Source organism: Blastomyces dermatitidis (genome assembly GCF_000003525.1).
Source record: "Blastomyces dermatitidis ER-3 genomic scaffold supercont1.12, whole genome shotgun sequence".
Lineage (NCBI taxonomy): Eukaryota > Fungi > Ascomycota > Eurotiomycetes > Onygenales > Ajellomycetaceae > Blastomyces > Blastomyces dermatitidis.
In genome coordinates this window covers 81,186-102,140 of record NW_025544785.1, presented here as the reverse complement: position 1 = coordinate 102,140, position 20,955 = coordinate 81,186, and the positions used below count along the sequence as shown (strand labels likewise).

Genomic DNA, 20,955 nt, shown 5'->3' with positions numbered 1-20,955 from the left:
GTCCGAGATTCGTCAGTCGGCGCGTCAGGAACGCGTCTTCCATGACGCGAGAAACGATTGGATATTGAAATTCAATGACGAAGGGAGAACGGCCTGGAAGATCAACAATCAGAAATATGCTTCTCGAGATATGACATTGATGCCCCATTAGCATCCAAACAATATGGAGTCAGAGTCTGTCCAGCCAGTCCAGGTGGTGGATCCTGAAGTCCGCGCTTATGTCTACAGCCTTATCACTGCGGTGTGTCTATCTTAGAAGAACCTCCAAACCACCCCATTGATGATTGAAATTTAATGGAAAGCTGATAAAATTACAATAGCTTGGAGGCTCTGGGAGTAGTGATACAGGCAAATATGTCTTAGGAGACGATGCGCTCGCGTGCTTGCGCGATATCAAAAGATGGCTGAAGTTTTATGACGAGAAAGCGAACCGCATGGACGTGGCTAGGTGTTTGGCCGAAGCAAACCTGGTGAATCGAGACTTGATTCCCATTCTCACACTTTGGGGGGATGATATACATGATGAAAAGCACAAGTCGCGAATTGCGTTGGCATGCTGTAAGCAATTTGCGCTTTCCCTTCCCTTTTCCAAACTTCGTAATTTAGTGACATCCGCTGATATGCTTCATTTTAGTGGAATTGCTTGTTCCCTTGACATGGCCGCTCGAGATTCACAGCCAGATGACGGTCAACCACCATAGACATACACCATACTTGCAGCAGTCGCAGGTTTTGTATAAGCGCGGGATTCTTGGAAATGATACCACAGCCATTCTACGAACGATTATCCGTATTGCATTGCCAAGCATGACAACTCCTCGGTCAGACCGTTCCTCGCGAGACGAAGGGATTCTAAAGTTAATGCTATACCTATTCAGAAATCTTGCTATAATAACACCCTCTCCACATCTAGCTAGAGAGGGCGATGAGGAAGAAGCATCAAAGTCTGCCACCATAAACGCCTTTCAAGAACAAGATGTATTTGCCCTTCTATTAACAATGTGCTCCAATATGGGAGAAGATTTTGTTTTCCAGGACGTCGTTATTCTGGAGATTCTATTCCATATTGTCAAGGGTGTCGATATCGAGAAGCTGTTCATGAATGATACTCAACGAAGCATTGCCGGTACGGATGATCTTGAGGCTCTCCTAGACAAGGAATCACATTTGAAGCGGGAATACGCCAAAACTGCCCCTACAAGGCATGGACGATTTGGCACCATGATCTGGGTGAAACGAGATGATGAAAAAGTATCCACCGTTTCGGGTCAGGACGTACTAAAAGACGATTGGACGACAATGTTGAAAATGGACAAAACAAAGAAGTGGAATAGGCCGAAACACAGAAGGGGAGGTGTTGATATGTCGGTTAATAACTTTAACGTCCCATCCCCCTTAACACCATCGGCGACCAAAAATTTACGAACATTTGTTGAGGAGTTTTTGGATTCTGGTTTCAACCCACTCTTCTCACATCTCCGCAAAGCCATTGAGCGCGAGGCCGACCGCGTTACCGAGTCCACACCTCGCCAATTCTTTTATGTAATTTCCTGGTTCCTCGAAGCCGAGAGGGTTCGTCGAACCCGTCAACAAGAACTTCGTCAGCAGAATCCAAACCCTGCGAGGGACATTGAACCGGATAGTTTTCAGCTTGTTGCTAGCGTCCTCAACCAAGAAACCTTTATTGCTCTAAATAGACATATGCAGAACTGTTTAGATTTCAAGGATTGGCAAGACCTCAACGCTAGTATGCGGTGTTTCACACAAATCCTTCTAACAGTACAGCAAATGTTCCATTCTGACATCAGTGAAGATCAAGATATTGCAGAAAATATCTTGAGCAGAATATTCTATGAGGAAACAACGCATGACAGGATATTGACTATATTGAGGGGCTACGAAAGCCAAGGGTTTTGGTATTTGGATGCTTGCACTGAACTGGCCCATGTCTTCCTTCGATTATTGGAACAGTACTCGAAGCAGAATGAACATATGCAGATTCGATCCCGGCGACGAGCTAGGCGGAAACAACGTAAAGAAGCTGTTGCCAATCCTGAAAACCCCGAAACTCAAAATCATGATGAGTCTGAAGCCGAAGACTTGGCCATGGAAGATGCAACTAGAACGATAGTTGAAAGATCTTTTGATTTTCGACGTTTTGCGGCCAAATTCTGCACCCAAAAATCTGTCAACACATTCCTTGCTTTAACTACGCATTACAGAGAGCTCAACGAGGAGCAGTTGAAACGAGCACACCGATTTTTCTACCGTGTGGCTTTCAAGCAAGAGTTAAGCGTCTTGCTCTTCCGTGTGGATATAATTTCGCTATTTTACAGGATGATAAAGGGTCCAGGGGGTCTTGATTCGGCAAAGTCGGTGTATGCCGAATGGGAAGAGCTCACACGACGAGTTATCAGAAAGCTCATTAAGAAATTAGAACAACGGCCAGAGCTTATCACTGAAATGCTATTTAGCAAAATTAACGCAACTGTCTTTTATCTGGAGTATGGCCACGAGAGACAGACAGTGTCTAACTCAAAGCCAGCGGCTGAGTTGGAGGTGAAACCCGGTGCTGCCACAACCCTAGATTCTAGATTGGGGATTGTTGTAGCTGCACTACACCTGGAAGGAAAGGAGAACCTAGTACAATGGCTTGTTAAAACGCTTGATACCGCAGTAAATGAAAGGAGATGCTGGGAGCTTGAAGCAGAATCTAGGCAAACCGAATCTGGCGGGGAGCATCCTCCCAGCCCACCTTCAATAGGTATGTATAAGATATCGATTCCGCACGATCAAATATATGTTGACAATTTTCGTTAGCTGTTATACCCCTTGATGATGCGTGTCGTACTGCCATGTTCAAAAATGGACGCTTCCGCCTCCTAATGACATTGGCTGGATTTGAGAGGCTGGGTGTTGAGGACACGCTGGATTCCTCGTGGATAATCCCATCATCGTTATCAGCCAAAACTTTAGAAGAAACCCAAAAATCAGTTGAGAAACACAGTGAAAACCCGCCAACTGAATTTGACGGGCTGGAACCTCGCGATTTACTGCGTCGAAAACGGGACGTCGACACTACGATGCCGTCCCATGGAAGACCACAGGGTGAGGTTGATTTTGGAAACGACTCAGAGGGGGAGGACGATATTGATGGTATCTTATTCCCGCCAAATCTTCGCATTCGGACCGGCACACTAGACGAGCTTAAAAAGAAGCGACTTAGACGAGGGAAAAAGAACAAAGAGGATGGTGATGGCCCGGACGAGGCGGCGCTCGAAGCGCGTCGTCTGGCACGACAGGCGAATGCCTTGGAGCGCCAAAGAAAGATCAAAAGCAGTTTATATATCAATGCCAGCGATGAAGAGTCGGACGAGGAAGCCGATAGGGAGTTCTTCGCGCGAGAGGAGGAGAGGAGAAAAAACCAGGCGAGACGCATCAAGCAGGCTTTATTATCAGGTACAGCCGGGGGTGATAAAGCAACTGGCCAAAAATCTTCCAGCAAAGGACGGAAACGGAAAAGTACTGCTAATGGCGACGAAAACAATAAACGTCAGCGCAGCGATCCTCTGTTAGATAGCGATGACGAAGATAACGCAATTAACATTGACAATCCTGAGGATGATGATGACGAAGACGTCATGATGGCCACTCAGGAAACACCATCATCATCCTCCGAGACTGAGTCGATATCCATGGCTCAGCCTGAACGAAGGAGCGAAAATACCACGCCGCCAACTTCCACCGAACGCAATCCAATATTCGGCATGAATGATGATGATTACTTTGATAACCCGTTTTACTTCGCTAGTTTGGCCGACAAGGACAAAACTGGGGGAGACAAAGGGGTTGGGAGTGACGGAAGGGAAGAAGAGGAGCAGGTCAAGATGCCTGCACGACAGCGGCGCATGCTTGGCGCGTTCATTATTGATAGTGATTCTGAGTCGGAAGTTGGGGAATAAATAGTTGGCGTCTGTTTTTCCTCTGCCGCTGTCTCTGACCTTTGAATCTTTTGTCTCTACGAATGCGATACCAGGTTCTTGTTTTGCTGTCGTTTTTCACTGTCATTGTAGGCGCGGGAATAGGGGGATTTTTGTCTTTTGTTAGCGTGTTCGTAAACCACCATGATAATGTTTATACGTACTCTGCAATTTTTGTAGTCATTAGGAGTGAGCTTTTTTTTTTTTTTTTTTTTTTTTTTCAGGGGCAGAGTTGTTGTTGTTCTGGACGTTAGTAGAGAAAAGGCAGGAGGACGGCTGAGCTGTCAGTTTTATATATGACATTAATCGGCAACCTACTCTGTATATTAGCCGCAGTTTATTCACCAGTGCCTCAAAGTTTTGCCGTGTCAAATCTATTGTATCATTTTCATTTCCCTGCGTCATAGATGGATAAAGAGCGGAGCAGCGGTGGTAACTAGCAAGTTGCATCCTATCTATCGAGTTAACTTGTTCTCTCTAAAAATAACCCCAGCTTCATAGTTCTCTTGACGCTAATCGCTCCTTTGATATAAATCTAGCTAGACGGATTTTACTGTAGGAAAATATTTCCATAGGCTCACAATGGCTATACTCCATATCATTGTACGATCTGTTTAAATAGTGAAATCTCTAACTGAGGGTAAACTTCGAGGTTCGAGAAGGGGGGATTTAAGCGACTTTAAACATTTTTCGCGGGGGTATTCGTCTCTCCACATTATAACTAGTTACTCAGTAGTTACCCGCTCCAAATATTGCTTGTGAAGGACATATATTTCTCTCAGGTGGGATATATTGCGTCTGTCGACCACCCCAAGTACGGACTGTTCCAATAACATCCGGATTGACACTTATTCCTCCAAGCATCTTAAACCAGAAATAAGCCCAAACTTTTCACAATGGCACAATCCCTCCATTTCGTTACCCTTGATGTGTTCACCAGAACCCCCTTCGCTGGTAACCCCCTGGCTGTAGTCTTCCTCTCCGACAGCGTTCCCATAACTCAAACTCAAAAACAAGCAATTGCCCGCGAGTTTAACTTCAGCGAAACCATCTTCGTTCATCCCTCGAAGGGTCCCGAACAGCCCCGCACCATAGATATCTTCACCACGCTAGCAGAGATTCCATTTGCTGGCCACCCGACCATCGGCGCAACATCATGGCTGCTGCAGCACGCCAAGTCAAGTAATAGTAATGAGGCTCCTCCATCAACTATTACCACCAAGGCCGGAGATATCCACGTCTCCATATCCACGGAGGACCCCACTATGGTCTCTGCGTTCATTCCGCACAACGTGCATATCCACTCGAGAAGATTTGCTCTGGCGGATCTGCTTAAACTGCATCCATCTATGGAACCATATCTCGGCAGTGCGCACGCAGACGGGTTCCCTATCGTCTCGGTTGTTAAGGGTATGACAGCTGCACATGTCCAGTTACCCAATTTGGAAGCATTGGCTACAGCAACGGTAGCCAGCGGAAATTGTAGCTTCCCTGCGATAAGCACGGAGGCGGGAGGTTATTTTGACCCTGGCTGGGACGCGGGAATACCCCTTCATGTATATTTCTTTGTGAAAGACGTATGGGATGAGGTGCGGAAGACAAATGTGATTCGCAGCCGCATGTTTTTTGACACTACTGAGGATCCGGCGACTGGGAGCGCTGCGAGTGGGCTTGTCTCCTACTTGGTGCTTACGGGGCAGGGAGGCGGGACCGGGAGTGGAAACGAAAAGGAGACGTTGTTCCATGTTGTTCAGGGGGTGGAGATGGGGAGGAGGAGTGATATTGGACTGAAGGCTGTGTTAAAGGATGGGGGTAAAGAGGTCGATAAAATCCAATTGAGTGGTAGCGCCGTGAAGGTGTCTGAGGGAGATATCGTCGTCGGAGCGGAATAGGGGTTGGAGTTCCACACATCCCTATATCTTGGGTGCCATTTTAGGTTAGGACTGTTTGTCACTCTGGCTCTTTTATTGAAGAGCACAGCACAGTGAATAGTGCTCTTTTTTTGTCTGTATTATGTGGTGTAAGGATGCCAACTACGGTGGAAGTCAGACGAAGCCAAACATACTTCCTAAAGCAGTAATATGGGACGTCTACCAGAGGAACATGACTTCTATCATTTTCACGTCCACAACAACACTTAACACTTTGTTTTTCTTTCAATTCCACATTTCTGTGTTTAATGTTTATATTTGAACTAACAATATCATATCTCTTTCTCTGGAGTTTATAGTCCTATTATTCTCCCTAAAGTCTTACGACCTGTCTAAAGATCCCGATGATAGCAAACCTCCTCACCCATACATCTAACGTAAACAAGATATATACATACCCTGAAGGTCTTCGAGTGCTTGCGCCTAAGCCAAACAAACATGCCTCTGGCACGATATCCTGCCTCCTCCTCCCCCCATCTATATGCCTGTCCTCGCAATTCTAAAGACAACGGCGCTTCCCAGGATTGTCGACGTAAGTCGTCCCTAACAAAATCCCTCCAAGCCTTCGCAAGGAATACATTTCATCGCAGGCAACGTCACACAAACGCCGGGGATTCAAGTTACGGTACGACCCCTGCAACGTCGTTCACGAGCAGCCCATGTCCACCCAGCCCAGGAGTTTCACAGTTGCGATCTGAAGGGGCCATGGCACCCGTAACACACACCATGGGGAGGGCATCATTGATACCATGGGCAAATTCAAGGGATCAAACCCAAACATTGATGGGAGTAACCAGTTCCGTTAAGGATAGCCCGGGTTTAAACGGAAAGCCAGGGAGCATGGACCTCCAGCAACCTGGACCAGAGGAACCAAGCATCTCGCATAAGAACCCATCTGAACTACGTCAGACAAACGGAGGAAAACAGCGTGTCAAATGCGGGACATTAAAAGAGGGAAGAGCGCAATCCCAGGTGTCACGAATTCCATTGCCCAGTCCCCAACTAGACAGATATCCTAGAAGAAATACAAACGCGGGGCTCCCGCTTCCGAAATCAACCACGTTTTCTTCCTTTAGTAGCCTAAGACATGGATCATCTTTGTCGCACCACCAATCACGATCAAAAAACAAGAGGGCTTCACATGAACAATCAGGCCCAGAGCAGCAACATCAACAGCAGAAGCAAATAGGGGGAATGCGGCAGAAACCGACAAATGCAGCAAACGCACAAATAGCACAAATAGCCAATAATCCGCCAGCTGGATCCTTCGGATCACAGCATTGTTTTTCTCCCAAGCAACAGCCATTATTGGGCCCAAAAGGGCGCTCATTGCCAAAAAGTCTGACAGCTATAAACCTGGCATCATATTCTAAACTTCCTGGCTACTCTGCACCCACCGAAAGCTTCATTAATCGATACCAGAGAAATGCTCGTAGCAAGTACAGTATCTTTAATGATTGTGAAGATACAGCATCTTTAAGGAGCTTTAGAGGTCGAAATAACCCCCCAGATGCTGCGATAAAGGATGCTTGTGTCTCGGATTTACAGCAGCCAACGAACTTGAGAGAGCAACGCCCAATGGAGGAACTCATCTCCCCGTGTCCCTCGCCTAATAATGGCGATGACATCCAAACCGTAAGTCGGGTACCTCTTTTCGTACCCCTAGAATTGTAATGGCTCAACCTTGTGCATCGCGCTAACAACGGAACCCCTTGATTCCCTAGGTCACCACCGCCCAACCACGCCAGTATTGGTTAGGTCGCTTCTCCACCTTGGTCAATGCCTTCCACCACGAAGACTCATTCAAAGAGGAATCAGACGCGGCCACAGGATATGACAGTTCAGCTGCACTAGCATACTACTATATCACTTCATCCTCCACCGCAACCCTGAACGACCAACGGGCCAAGCGCGCTTTCGATTTTTTGGAAAACGCCTGCTCAACTGCTGAGGCACGAGTAAGCTTCCTGGAATTTCGAGACGCCTATTCAAGATGTTTTGGTAATCGGTGGTCCAAGTGGTTCGTGCGTGATGCTGGTGTTGGTGCTGATGCTCGTGCTGCTGGAGGTAAGCAGGGGTACCGTGATAGTACGGCGGATCTAAGTGATGGCACGCTCATATCGGATAGGGAGGTGGCTGATAGGAAGCGGAAATGGAGTGAGGGTGGGACTCTGACAGGCGGTGGTATTGCCGGCGCCGGAGGGATTGGATTGATGAATATGTTTAGGACGGTTCGGAAGAGTTTGGCTTGAGTGGTGCGATTTGTTTCTTGTTTCTTTTTCTTGGTTTCCAAATTTCTGTTGATTTTTGCTTTTGCAAACTAATACCCCTCATTGGACGATTCACGAAATACTTTGTGATGTTCAGGATTTTTATTTCGCATATTTGGTTCGGACCCGAAACGCAATGAGAGCTAGGGGACATGGGTTAATAAAGATTGGAGTGGATCTCGTGCTATTGGGCTTTGCTTTTGCTTTTATTCCTTTTAGCATTGCAACGAAAATCGTTAGTAAAGTCGGGGCTTCATACACGCGAATTAGGATGGAACGGAGGAGTTATTGGATGTCCCTAATCCGCTTGGTTCGAAGAACGATGTCATGGATGTGAAAACGTAGATATTGAAATAAGACGAAAACCGAGCTTTCTAGGATATCGAAGAAGGAAAAGCCCAAAATAAAATCCTTCTAGGATAATGCCCGCAAACGCCTTTCCTATATTGTGACAAAAAAAGGGGGCAGGATGTCTTGTGCCGAAAATGGAAAAAAAGAAAAGCAACAAAAAGGCATAACCTACCCCGTTAAAGAAAACAATCAAAGCTTCAAGATATCTTTTAGCTCCACCTGTATGGAAATCACCTAGGTTCTTCCAGCCCTACTCCTTAAATACGCCGCAACCTGCTCATGCCGCGTGACAAAGAACATCCGCCTCTTCTCTGACTTCCACAACAACACCCCAATCTCCTCGGCGTATCTACACGGGCCCTCAAACTCCGCCAGACTAACGAAGTCCTTAAACAGGAAGCCTGGCGTGGCTTTTATCCGGTCCCGCTCCAGTTGCCAGAGACGGATCTGGTCAACAACTGTAGGCGGGAGAACGGCTGGAACGCCGGCGGGGTTCGCGCCGGATTTTGACGCGTGGTATTTGCGCATTTGCGGGTGGGCGTGCGTGGTTAGGTAGGAGATGATTTGGTCCGCCGTGATGCCCATTTCTACGGCGCGTCGGATGGATTGGCGTGTCAATTTGCCCGTGATGAGGTTGGGGAAGCGATATTTTAGAGTTGTGAATAGAGAGATTAGGGATATTTGGAGGGGGGAGGATGTATAGGCGTATAGGCGGTAGTTGGTTTCTATAATTATGAAGCCTGTTCCGGGCTCATTGGAGACTGCGGCGGGCCCTCCGCTGGGTGCGGTGAGGCTGCTGGAGATGGAGCTGCCAAGGGTGATAGAGTCGGAGGTAAGGGTTGTGGCTAGGCGAGTAGGGTAGAATCGAGTTGCTTCTTGGTGGGGGGGATGCTGATACACAATGCCGAAATCAGTGAGGTCTGCGAGGGTCTTGAGTTGGGTCGATGTGAGATGTTTCTTTTCATATGACTGGCCGAGTTCGAGGCTGCTGAGGACGAAGAGGAAAGACAGGACTTCGACGCTGTCCATGCCTATTTGTTCCGCGTTTTCAACATAGAGAATTAAGATGTGCCAGACTTGGGTGTTGAGGTCCTGAAGGACGAAGGCGAAGCCGTCCTTTGTGATTTCGACTCTTCGGTCGCGGATTTCAACGAGATGGCAGGCTTGGAGGAGTTGTTTTACGCCCTTGCTTAGCGTGACTGCTTGCTGTACCCCCAGAGCGCTGGTTCCAACCATATAACCCAGAACGCCTTCCCACTGACTCCGTGCATAGTCGTCTAGTAGAGCAACGGTCATAGGGTTTTCATCAGCGGTTAGGGACGGAACTCCAAAGGACTGCTGCTTATTCCCTCCTGTAAGGGCCTGTCGAAGCGATGATGCGAAGGGATCCGTAACAGTATATGCCCTGACATTATCCGAGGTAGTAGTATTTGACAGGATATGGAGTCTGCCCAAGATCGATAGCGCGTTGTCTCTCTCGCTTCAAGGCCCCATGTAATTAGTCCCACGATTCCTAAAAATGGATAGATACATATAATCAAGCTTTTCGCTCACCGTTTACTCTCTGGCTTCACCCATAGTTCTAGATCCGCGGCAGGCAGCGGATCCTTAAGGTAGAGAAGCGCCATGACGAAACATTTTGCTACTTGGTATTAGCTAACTCATATCTGAATATTCATCCATCGAAAGAAGTCATGTTGCGCATTTACCCAGGTGCGGCAACATTCGCCGAAAGATTGCTAGAGCCGTGGATGGCTGCTGGTAGAGTCTGCGGAAGACAGTTCCTGGCAAACTTTCCAGGTAGTCCATCGATCGGGAAGATGACACAGCCATTTTTATTTTCTTTCCAAGACGGAGGCTGTTGGGGCAGTCGCCGTGCTATAGTTGTCACCGATCTATCATAGCGATCCCAGCCAGGCGATAGGTTGAGGTTCAAGAAGCTCAAGACAATAGTTAATTCATCCCCAGTGAGCGAAGAGCAGAAGCTAGAGACGTGAGGTGATTACGCAGTATCGTATCCGTAGTTACGGGGCCAGCGCGCGATCGATTAGCTAAGCGCCGGCTACTGCGCTTCTGACAACCTAGAACAACTTTGATACAACAAACTCGATTCCTTCAGCATATATCATTTATTCGGTGGTTAATCATTGCAATATGAAAACGTTAAAATTTGTTGAATCAGTAAGTATCTGCTTTCGTTAAACTTCTGCTTCTCAATTTAACTGCTAATTCAACTTTACAGGTCTGGCAGTCCTTCCGGACTACATCTGGCTTAGAGCCGAGGTATTCATCATTGTTCACGACATTTCCTGAGAGTGAACATGCATAGTTGACGACGAGCCGTTGCTTATAGGCTGCTGCATAACGTATGTATCTATACCGATATTAGATGCATGACAATTGGCCTTTGCAGTTGCCTGCAATTGAGTTCCGCCCCCATCCATATCACTCCATCCATACATGTCCTACTCTAGATGAGAGAACTGACCATATCAATAGCTCCGCGTGACAGCCGCACGCCCTGGTGTTGTGAACTTCGAGCTAGATATTCAGAAAGAGCATACGGTTTGTATTCATTTTCTCCGCAGCGGCGGTGGGAAATCCAACTAAACTATCCTTTTTTCCATACAAGAATCGCCTAGGTATCCTTCATGGAGGCACTATTGCTAGCATGGGTATGTGGAATACACCCTCATTTTATTTTCCATGTAATTTAACTTTTGCTGATGCTATATCCCGCAGTCGATCTCGGAGGATCCCTAGCCCTTGCTTCGAGGGGACTATTCTCTACAGGTGTTTCAACTGACATTAATGGTTCGTGAACTCCCCATTCCCAGAACTTCATTCTCTGACTAGACTCGAATTGAATTACTAGTGACATATCTCAATTCCGGAGGTAAAATTGGAGATAAGATTCTCGCAGTGAGTTGGATGGCGATCATATTCCCGAACCCCTTTGTCGACTGAACCCCTTTGTCGACTGCTCAAGATACTAATGCAAAACCCGCAATTAGGAGGTTACATGCGATAAGTGTAAGGTTTTATCCACTTGTTTCCTTTCCCCTTCTCCCCTTCTTCTTTACCTCTTTCTATCAAAGGATACTGAATGGAACTAATATAATAATGACCGCGTCCCTTTAATACAAAATCGTAGTCGGGAAAACGCTTGCATTCACATCGATAAAGTTCACCAATTCCCAGAATGAAATTTTCGCACGGGGGAGCCATACAAAGTAAGTATGCGGCTTTCAGCATACAATATAGCTGCCTTGATTCCCATTTTCCCTTTGGAGAAGGCTCCTTATTCTAACATCAAGGGTATAGGTTCGTTGCTCTTGCATACAAGGACCCGAAAAATATTGTTGATCAACTGAAGGCGGAAAATGGGGCGGAGGCGAAATCTTGAGAAAGCCGCGACGTATGCTACCAAGTCTGAAGTTATAAGTTCCCCCAAGGCCGTAGTGGATAGATAGGACTAGACGAGTTGGAAGCTGACCGGGGCAGTAGCTCATTACAGTTACTTCAAAGAAAGCCCATAATGCCTTGTAGTAGTGTCCGAACGGCACACAGCTCTTTCCCGTTGTATTAAATAGATTGTATAAGATCATAGCAACCTTGTGCTGTACATAGAGAAAGACATTGTTAGAAAACCCAAGCTAAATGGCACATACGACGAAGTTCTACACTTAAAACTCCGAATTAAACAATAACTTCAGGCCTTGAAAGGAATGGGGCAAGCCGGTGCTCAACCAGATATTAGAGGAATGACATTTAAGCGTGAAAATCATTGCGTAACATCCGAGTAAGATGCTGGAACAGTATAAATATAACCATACAGTCAAGATACATAAAGGTCAAAAGTGGTAGGCGCGGAAAACGCCAGGAATAAATTAGGCTAAGTTCAGCGGTAAATTCATAGAGCCCAGTCCTATCCCAGCATTGATTCCAGGTAAAAACGGAGAGGCAAATATATTTCAACCATCATAAAAAAGAAACGAAGCGAAAACTCCTGTTACAACGATACCCAGTCACAACCAAGTGAACAAAAAAGAAAGGAGGAAAACCTCCAAGAAGGAACCAGGCTTTTTTTCAGATCTTAATCAAGAATACTCTCCGGCTGTACAAAACGCTCTTCATCATCAGCCTCCTCATCCTTTCCTTCTTCACCAATGGTGGCCATAACCTCATCGGCATCCACAGGAGCGACCGCTGCCTTCCCCTCCTCCGCTAACGCCTTAATCTTCGCCTGGGTCATCTCATACACATACTGGCCCAGGTGCTCCATTCCCTCCATTGGCGTACCAGTGACAGCATCTTCCGCTAGAGTTCTTGAAGTCGGGAAGAGCTCGCCGGGAACAAGCATGAGCTTATCGGGCCTCTGGAGGAGTATGTCAAATGCTGGTTTGAGTTCGAAGCATGATTCAAAGACTTCGCGGCGGCCGAGGATGTAGAGGCCTAACCGGGCACGGGAGAGGGCGACGGTAAGACGGCGCACATCACGCAAGTAGCCGACGGTTCGTGTGCGTGTGAGGGAGAGGATAACGTCTGTTTTTGTTTTTTATTAAACATTAGTTTCGAATACCGTAAAACTTTTGTAGAGTTTGATACTCTATTTGGGGATGCAATTAAACTTACAGTCGTTTTGCTCCCCTTGATACTTGTCTACCGTCGTTACGATCTTTGGTAAGCCGAATAGAGAGTTCTTGGCGCATCGATGGTTCAGAACATCCTTGATCAACGCTCTTTGTCCCGTATACGTTGTCAGGATTGATATCTTCGATGCTGGATAGCCAAGGAGACGCATATACTGATATATAGCAACAGTATACTCTGCCTCGCCAAGATTTTGAATGAAATGGGCTGAGGGTTCTCTTTCGCCGACTCCCTGATAATCTGGAACGTTGATAAATTGGTAGTCAAATTTGAAGCCGGGATTGGCGAGTTTGAACTCTTCGTTCGTTTCTACAGCCGGCAAATTTCGTAGTTGTGGGTATCTCCATCTGAAAAGTTCTGCAATTGACGGACGTGATCGACCCTGTTGATCTAGATTTATTGTCGGTACACCCAACCTTACAAGGCGTAAGAAGAGTGTTTGCTCAAAGTTCGCGTATTGCCGGAAAGCCATGTTCTGAATTATGGGGGAGTTTTGGAGATGATCGCCGCAAAGTACTACTCGTTTCAATGGCAATTCCCCGTTTTTAGTGTTCTGTAGCGCACAAGGGATAAAACTTTCGATCTCTGTGACTTGTGCTGCCTCCTCCATTACAACATTATCATATTGGAATCCAAGGTTGGCAATTTCTTGTCTCCTCATAGCCGCATGGGTCGAAGTCATGGCAATTATTCGAGCCTCTTTTACTAGAAGATAGTTGGCTTTATCGCGCTGGAATCTGAGAATCTCGAACGGACGGATATCCTCAAGCTCGGAAAATAATTTGTCCATATGCCTTTGACATCCGGAAACGACGTCGAGCAGCTCTTCTTTTGACGAATTTGGATCAAACAGCGGTTTTGGGGTATTCGAGAAAAATGAATGGAAAGGGAAAGCTTCGATAACGGTTTCGCGAGGACAGTCTTCGGCCTGAACTGTATCCCAGTATTTCTTCCACGCCGGTCGAATGTATACGGTGTTGAAATAGCCTGCCGTCTCGCAAGAGTTCCCATGAGCGCCCTCCACTCCGATTGAAGCCGCCAGACGATCTACTTCGGCAAGGTAGCTACCACGGTTCTCCAGGAAAGTATCCACTCTACCGTATTTACTATAGCTTTCCTCAGTGTTCAACTCCTCCTCTCCTCGACCCAACCGCAAGAGATGGCGTTGATCGATGTCTAAGGCCATAATTTTTTGGAAAAGTTGGTTTAGGGCTTGGTTACTGTGGGCGATGAGTAATGTCCGCTCATTGGGGAAGTTATGGTAAATATTGCTTATAATCTGAGTTGCAACGTCAGTTTTTCCTGTTCCTGGGGGTCCAACAATAATAGTCATGCCAGGTTGGGTACCGGACACAATGGCCTCGACCTGGGCTGGTGTAAATCGAATCTTGTTGAGTTTCGGAGCATCAACCGGATAAGGTCCTGGATTAGGTGGACGGTATGAGGAAACACGTATCGAGCTGGGGGTCTTCTCAGCAACTTCAACCTGATCTCGTCGTCTCTTCTTTGATGCGTTCGAGCTTGTCGCCCTGGGATTCTCCTCGAACATCTCCAAGACATATGGTGGATCAAAGCGAGAGGCCGCGCCGTCATCTGGTACAATTGTCTGGTTTGGGAAACTTTCGACAAGGTGGTCCCAATTTAGGAACGTATCACGGAAATCGACAGATTTTACTTTATTGCTCAGTTCTGTATATCTGGCGCTAGCCGGGTCTCCGTAGCCTAAGAAAACCTCCTGTATCCACGGAGGCAGATTGGTGTCCGCGACCGTTAGGCACTGCATGGTTTCTAGAATTGGCTTAAAATTGTTTTCTCTGGCGCTTCGCCTAACAATTACATTGATAGATGTGTAGACGTCGGGTTTCCCTTTCGCAAGAGTTTCCATGTCGGCTTTATACGACGCTGCATCGATATTCACAAGTAATCTTCGAAGTCGCGGCCGCGGCCTGTATCCATTCGTTTCCTCGGTTTGAGGTTCCCTCAAAAATCGTCCGTGCTCGTCGAGAACTTGTACAACTTCCGCAGTGCGGACATGTAACAAGCTCACTTCATCTTTTGGATCCCGGCTGTTGCTAAATATCTGCTTTACCGATTTCTTAGGCTGCAACGCAAGAAGGAAAACGACGTCGTCAGGCCGAAGCGATTCCCATTCTCTTCGAACATTATCACCGAGACGGCTGACGTCCAGTCCAATTTCGGCACGGACGTATGCAGGGTTAGTTGATCCAACTTTTGCTGGTGCAACTTCAACGATCGCCGGTTTTGCAATTGGTATTGCCATTCTTGAGAACCCTTCAAATGACACAGTCCCGGTATTTCTCTGAAAGAGTGGCTGTAATCGCTTGAGTACTGATTCAAGGTCCTTTCGGATCTCAAAAAAAGCCTCAGAACGATAAAGCAAAAACGATCGCCATAAGAAATCGCCAAGACTCAAATACTGTAAATTTAATTTTGGAATGGCCAATGGCCGAGAGCCATCATAGGATTCATTGCGGATCAAAGCAGGGTCGTACAAGTTTGATTCCGTGGGCATGACGGCCAGCTGTGATGCGGACTCTTGGAATGAACGATGGCGCTCGAAAGCCGAGAGTATAATTTCAAGAATTAGTTGGCGATCGGGAATAATATTGGATTGCTTAGGATAGCTTATTCTAAAACCAAGGTAGGAACAAAGGGTCTCTAATTCTTCATCAGTCAAGGCGGACAAGTGTGACTCTAATTCAGGCCGTTGTTCGATCGAACCGTAGTTTGATAATGCTAAAATGGTGAGTTTGTCTTTGAAATGCTTAATTGCTGTTCTTTGAAGATGAGCCAACTCCCTACAGTGAACGTCATAAACAGCTTGAGGAGAAAGGTGCTGGCCCGACTGATCGTCTACCGCAAAGTTGATGAAATGCCTGAGGAGAGTGTAGAAATCACGGAAAAGCGCATTCGGTTCCTCGTTGTAAAGCTTTGATACTCGGATTACTGCAAGGAGGTTGAGATCCTTTAGGAGGGAATTGAAGTATCGCCTCGTGGGAAGCTGGCTGTCCAGATCGACAAGGAACTCCATAAATCGCTCGCAATATCGTACATTGTCCGGATCGCTGCCATCAGCCATGTTGATTCGTTGAAGGAAATCGAGCAGCATCGAATATAACCAAGAACGATCAAATCGGAGCTTTGCCTTTCCAGCATCGTCAGCCTTCTCATACCGCTTCGCAGCTATTCGCCATCCCCGTTTCAAAGTATCCGTTTGTTCCAGGAGCTTGTTCCTAGAAGCATCATTGTGAAGGTTGTGCCAAATCGATATCGTAACCAGCGGAGCGCATTCTTTGCGAATAAGCGCATTCTCCAGCGATTGAAAAGCGCTGATAACGAATGATAGGAGATAGATCTTGGACTTTGTTGGTAATGTTGTATCAAGGTTCATAGCAAGGATACGGCGGAAAAGGGTCGTGAAGTCTGTCGGTCTCTCCATGAAATGCTCTGCGATGGAGTCAGTATTTGCCTCTGTGATATAACTACGCGACTTCAGGGTAACCTTACCCCATATTGGCAAGTGCTCCCTCTGTTTAATTCCAGCAATCACGGCTATGAGCAGGACATGGTAGTTGGAGGAATCTTCGGAGTATGTTGGCCAAAGGAACCTGGGCAGAGAGAGTACTGTTGTCAGGGGGATTCTGTCTGAAGAAGAACAACAGCAACAAGCAAAAGAGTATAACCTACTTTTCCAGCACATGAAGATTTTCCAATATCAGAAGAGAACGAACAGCGAACTTTTCCGACACCAGTCCATCCCATAGATCATTCTTGATAACCTCAGGCTTTGCCTTCGGAGCTTTCGACAGCTTCAACCAGTGGGCCCTAGCCAGATTCACCCACCGGTTATCCTCCTGGAGGTCATTCACCGTCGGGCGGGTGTCGAAGCTCTGCGCCATTGCTGGACGCATCTGGAGTCCCATTGCTGTCGTCTTGACGGAATGCGCTTCAAGGACAACAGTCCGACGCCGCCAAAACAAAAAAGCGGTTTCAAGACGTGCAGAAAACGTCCGTGCACGATTTGTCACCCCCAGAGCATCAAAGGAACAACGTCAAGCCGCCAAATAGCTTCAAGAAAGAGATTTATACCAACCTCTTTCAGATACACGGCAAATCACAAGGTAATTTAATTGCCGCCCTCGTTCTATCCAAATGATCATGCCAGTAGAAGATATCGTGGCGGTGAAGGTCTACCAGCAATTAGTCCAGGACCTTCTGGATAAGGCGGCGGAGATCAAGAAAGACTGCAGCATTGAACCTCCGTTGACTGATGCCGATCTGGGCGATGCGATACGCCGAATACAACAAGACCAAGATAGTGGACTGAAGGAGCAAAGTCAACAGGCTCAGTTCGCAGTGGTTGAAACTGCCTTTCGGAAAAAGTTCTATGATCTTCTTGTCTGTCACGCTCCTTCTCAGCCAGCTGGATGGGCTATACCATACCGTGCTAACCTTTCTTTTGGTGTAGGCCACCACCTCGATCGATGAACCTTCGTTTATTCATATATGGAACCTTCTAGATATTGTATCGATATTTTCGGATAATGGTGAGCGCCCTGCGCGGGGTATTATCTGAGATTTTAATCGCTGATATACTCTGTAGAACAATGTGAACCCGGGCTGCTATTCTGGCTCATTGAGGAGCTGCTGGACAGTCAAACCATCGACGGCTGTCGGAAGGTCTTTGATTATCTGGAGTCGAGGAGGGAACGAAATACTGCTGTAGGTTTCGGGTTCCTTAAATATCCATCGGGAAACTCTGCTGACGGACTATGACTACAGAAACATTTCAAGCAGAAGAGCTTGATTATCCTACGATCGTGCAATGAACTCCTGCGCCGGCTTTCGCGCACCGAAGATACGGTATTTTGCGGGAGGGTTTTCATATTTCTCTTTCAGAGCTTCCCACTAGGAGACCGTAGCTCTGTCAATTTGAGAGGCGAATTTCATACGGAGAATGTGACCACTTTTGATAAGCTTCCCAAAGCTCAAGACGGTGGCGTGACTCCGATGGATGTGGATGCTTCTGCGAAAGAAGTCGCTGGCGATGCGAAAACCGAATCGGCGCAGGCCAGTGAGCAAGAATCCAACCGACAGGCAGCTCATCCAGCAGCTGATGTAGGCCTGCAAAGTTCGCAACCGGCCACAAAGAAACCCCAGGAGCCAGAACCTAGCTCAACCCCGTCTATGGATGAGCTATACCCCATTTTTTGGAGTTTGCAAAACAACTTCTCTTCGCCAACCTCTCTTTTCGATCCGGCCAATTTTGCGGCCTTCAAAACCGGTCTAGAGGCATCCCTTTCCATCTTCCAGAAGGTAAACACCGATATGGAGGCGCGGATGACGAAAGGATCGGAAGATGCGCGTCGTGGCCTTAAGCGGAGGCGTGTAGGTGACGGCATGGAAATGACGAACAGCTTCAACCCGAAGTACCTGACGAGTAGAGATTTATTTGAATTAGAGGTTGGTATCTAGCTTCATGTGATGGACATTTTGCAACCAAGCCAAATACTGATTTATTCCAGGTGAATGATGTCGCGTTCCGGAGACACATCCTCGTGCAATCGTTAATTCTTCTTGATTTTGTCCTCTCGCTCACGCCCAAAGCTAAGGCTAAGCTGGCGGACTCAACAAACAAATCAGTGCTCTACAGTTACGTTCTTAATGACGAAGATGTAAACTTGTGCACTGCTTCTTCTAAAGTAATATGCCAGGTGCTGACTATTTCCTAGGCAAAATGGGCGTCACAAATGAAAACCTCCATTGCCAGCTATTTGCAACAAGGTTCAGAGGGGAAATTTTATTACAGAATGGTGGACACTGTTCTCACTAGAGACAAAAATTGGGTTCGATGGAAGGCAGAAGCATGTCCTCCGATCGAGCGTACCCCAGTGTCAATCCAAGATTATTTAGATACGCAAGCTACTGCGACTAAGGTATCGACGAGCAAACGACTTCGATCCGCCCCGTTAGGATCCCTGGATCTCAATTTCCTCACGGAGGATAAGAATATCAATAGCGTGGGCCGGCTTAAGCACCCCGACAGGTAAATAGCGTAACATGACCCCATCACAGAACTAGCCGTTCGCTAACTCCTATCCCAATAAAGATTCACTACCCCAGCATTAGATTCTTACATGCGCGGGATTGCCGACGATGAGTTTAATATTGACATGGCCCAGTCGCGCGAAGAGAAGGACGAGGCGACCAAAGCAAGAGCAAGCAAGACCTGGAGAACCCTACGTCTTTCCTCTCGCAGTAAACTAGCACTGTTCGACAAAATCGAGGACGGAAATAACCTCAAGGTTCTTTTTGAGCCGCCTCCTGCGTCTGAGGATGCGTCAAGCGCATCAAACAAACAAAAAGCTGCAGTGGAAAATGGCGTTAATCGTCAAGGTGGACCTTCCAAAAGGGGCGATGTAAAAGGGGAGAAGGCAAAGGAAAACCAGCCACCGGTTTCATCCGATGGAGCAGCTCCGCAGCAGGGCTAAGAGTTTGTATGGGAGGTAGATGGGTTATTGGAGTATACCTCGTGACTACAAAATTGAGCTCGATGCGGGAAACGGAACGGACTGCCCATAATAACTGGCCTCCGTGGGAGCACAGGACGACAACCCATGCTCGGTATTTGTCTTACCCCGCGAACGCTTCTTTTCGTTAGTTTGCAAACGAGTTCGCCAGACCCTCACAGCCCAGGGTCAACGCTACCTTCTCGAAAACGATTAGCTCCGCCCTTCTCTTCCTTAACATGTCATGTCGAAAGGGCACACTGATCCCTTGCTGTATCCGAGGAGAGTGGTGAAGCTCAACATCCAAGCGGAGACAGAGGGGTATGCGAGCTGCACAGGCGGGTGGTATATAAGGCAACTGACCGATGCAGCTCCACAGCATGGCTCCCAATTAACATCCTTCGCCGTTAAAGTGCAGCTCTACGGTCTACTCCCGCGTCGAGCCTCGAAGAATGGGCAACAGGTGCATGCTGGTACGCCATGTTATGCCATTGTTAATTTACGATCCGTGGAAATAAACTGGTTTTGAGGAGGGGCCGGGGAGTAGGAAGGAATAAGCAGATTAGATCTAAAAACGAAAGAAGTCCCAATGTTGCATGCGATGCTCGGGAATGTTTTGCTGGATGATATGACATGAATGGTATAAAGAATCACTTGCCTATATAATGATCAATGTCAGTAAGAACGATACATCTACATCTCACAAGGCATAACATAAATCCGGTGGAGGAGTTGTTACCACCCACCCAGTACAGTTAACCCCCCCCCGTTTTTAAAAAAAAAAAAAAAAAAAAAAAAAAAAAAAAAAAAAAAAAAAAAAAAAAAAAAAAAAAAAAAAAAAAAAAAATTAAAAAAATTAAAAATTAAAAATTAAACAACTCGCCATCCACAATTCCAATAATAGTTAGATCTACAGTTGCAACGCAGATGTATGTATGTATATACCTGTATGCAGACGAATGCCCAGGTTCATTGTTTTAGCCACGTGGAACAAGATGCAAGGCGAAAACAAAACACAGATCTGTTTCTTTCTTTTTCACTATACATCCCTCCCCCCTGTCTGTCTCTCATGGAGCTTCATTCTGCTTCCTCTTTGTCCGAAGTTGAAATGATATATCCGGCGGGGAATCAGGTAATGTTCCCTTTAAATAGCTTTCTCCGCTTTAACAAGAGGCAAGAGGGGAAAAGCGCTCACACAAAAGCCAAAGTCTAGGCCTAGGTGGGTTCTGTCTGGTCTTCA

At 46.8% G+C, this 20,955-nt stretch overlaps 7 protein-coding genes across 10 annotated transcripts; 5 read left to right on the top strand and 2 right to left on the bottom strand.

Moving 5' to 3' along the window:
- The first annotated feature begins 32 nt into the window (after nucleotides 1-32).
- BDCG_08692 (replication fork protection complex subunit Tof1/Swi1) lies at nucleotides 33-4,567 on the top strand. The gene is made up of 4 exons (XM_045424479.1): nucleotides 33-241; nucleotides 321-558; nucleotides 635-2,764; nucleotides 2,821-4,567. The coding sequence occupies exons 1-4, from the start codon at nucleotides 164-166 to the stop codon at nucleotides 3,960-3,962; spliced, it is 3,588 nt and encodes a 1,195-aa protein (XP_045273178.1). The 5' UTR covers nucleotides 33-163; the 3' UTR covers nucleotides 3,963-4,567.
- BDCG_08691 (phenazine biosynthesis PhzC/PhzF protein) lies at nucleotides 4,567-6,268 on the top strand. Its single transcript, XM_045424478.1, has one exon. It carries the CDS (start codon nucleotides 4,877-4,879, stop codon nucleotides 5,870-5,872), a length of 996 nt encoding a protein of 331 aa, XP_045273177.1. The 5' UTR covers nucleotides 4,567-4,876; the 3' UTR covers nucleotides 5,873-6,268.
- BDCG_08689 lies at nucleotides 5,125-10,537 on the bottom strand. Of its 2 annotated transcripts, XM_045424475.1 has the most exons (4): nucleotides 10,242-10,537; nucleotides 10,087-10,174; nucleotides 8,705-10,012; nucleotides 5,125-8,393 (listed from the first exon to the last, which is right to left on the bottom strand). In XM_045424475.1, the coding sequence occupies exons 1-3, from the start codon at nucleotides 10,363-10,365 to the stop codon at nucleotides 8,767-8,769; spliced, it is 1,458 nt and encodes a 485-aa protein (XP_045273175.1). In that variant the 5' UTR covers nucleotides 10,366-10,537; the 3' UTR covers nucleotides 5,125-8,393; nucleotides 8,705-8,766. The 2 variants fall into 2 exon arrangements, with proteins under 2 accessions (XP_045273175.1, XP_045282651.1); XM_045424476.1 differs by having other exon boundaries at nucleotides 6,120-10,012.
- BDCG_08690 (uncharacterized protein) lies at nucleotides 6,350-8,465 on the top strand (the record flags this gene model as incomplete). The annotated part of the gene is made up of 3 exons (XM_045424477.1): nucleotides 6,350-7,546; nucleotides 7,636-7,978; nucleotides 8,040-8,465. 3 exons carry the CDS (start codon nucleotides 6,350-6,352, stop codon nucleotides 8,084-8,086), a joined length of 1,587 nt encoding a protein of 528 aa, XP_045273176.1. The 3' UTR covers nucleotides 8,087-8,465.
- BDCG_08688 lies at nucleotides 10,305-12,349 on the top strand. 3 transcript variants are annotated; one of them, XM_045424474.1, is made up of 11 exons: nucleotides 10,392-10,713; nucleotides 10,775-10,815; nucleotides 10,886-10,898; nucleotides 11,032-11,097; nucleotides 11,165-11,207; nucleotides 11,275-11,346; nucleotides 11,408-11,454; nucleotides 11,547-11,565; nucleotides 11,687-11,765; nucleotides 11,857-11,950; nucleotides 12,050-12,349. In XM_045424474.1, exons 1-10 carry the CDS (start codon nucleotides 10,687-10,689, stop codon nucleotides 11,936-11,938), a joined length of 489 nt encoding a protein of 162 aa, XP_045282650.1. In that variant the 5' UTR covers nucleotides 10,392-10,686; the 3' UTR covers nucleotides 11,939-11,950; nucleotides 12,050-12,349. The 3 variants fall into 3 exon arrangements, with proteins under 3 accessions (XP_045282649.1, XP_045282650.1, XP_045273174.1); XM_045424473.1 differs by having other exon boundaries at nucleotides 12,040-12,349; XM_045424472.1 differs by having other exon boundaries at nucleotides 10,305-10,713; nucleotides 11,857-12,349.
- BDCG_08687 (DEAD helicase superfamily protein) lies at nucleotides 11,847-17,489 on the bottom strand. Its single transcript, XM_045424471.1, has 4 exons — nucleotides 16,894-17,489; nucleotides 16,714-16,814; nucleotides 13,168-16,653; nucleotides 11,847-13,077 (listed from the first exon to the last, which is right to left on the bottom strand). The coding sequence occupies exons 1-4, from the start codon at nucleotides 17,127-17,129 to the stop codon at nucleotides 12,629-12,631; spliced, it is 4,272 nt and encodes a 1,423-aa protein (XP_045273173.1). The 5' UTR covers nucleotides 17,130-17,489; the 3' UTR covers nucleotides 11,847-12,628.
- Nucleotides 17,365-19,697, top strand: BDCG_08686 (nuclear matrix protein; the record flags this gene model as incomplete). The annotated part of the gene is made up of 7 exons (XM_045424470.1): nucleotides 17,365-17,604; nucleotides 17,675-17,753; nucleotides 17,810-17,928; nucleotides 17,989-18,669; nucleotides 18,732-18,881; nucleotides 18,939-19,252; nucleotides 19,316-19,697. 7 exons carry the CDS (start codon nucleotides 17,365-17,367, stop codon nucleotides 19,695-19,697), a joined length of 1,965 nt encoding a protein of 654 aa, XP_045273172.1.
- Between the last annotated feature and the right edge of the window lie 1,258 nt (nucleotides 19,698-20,955).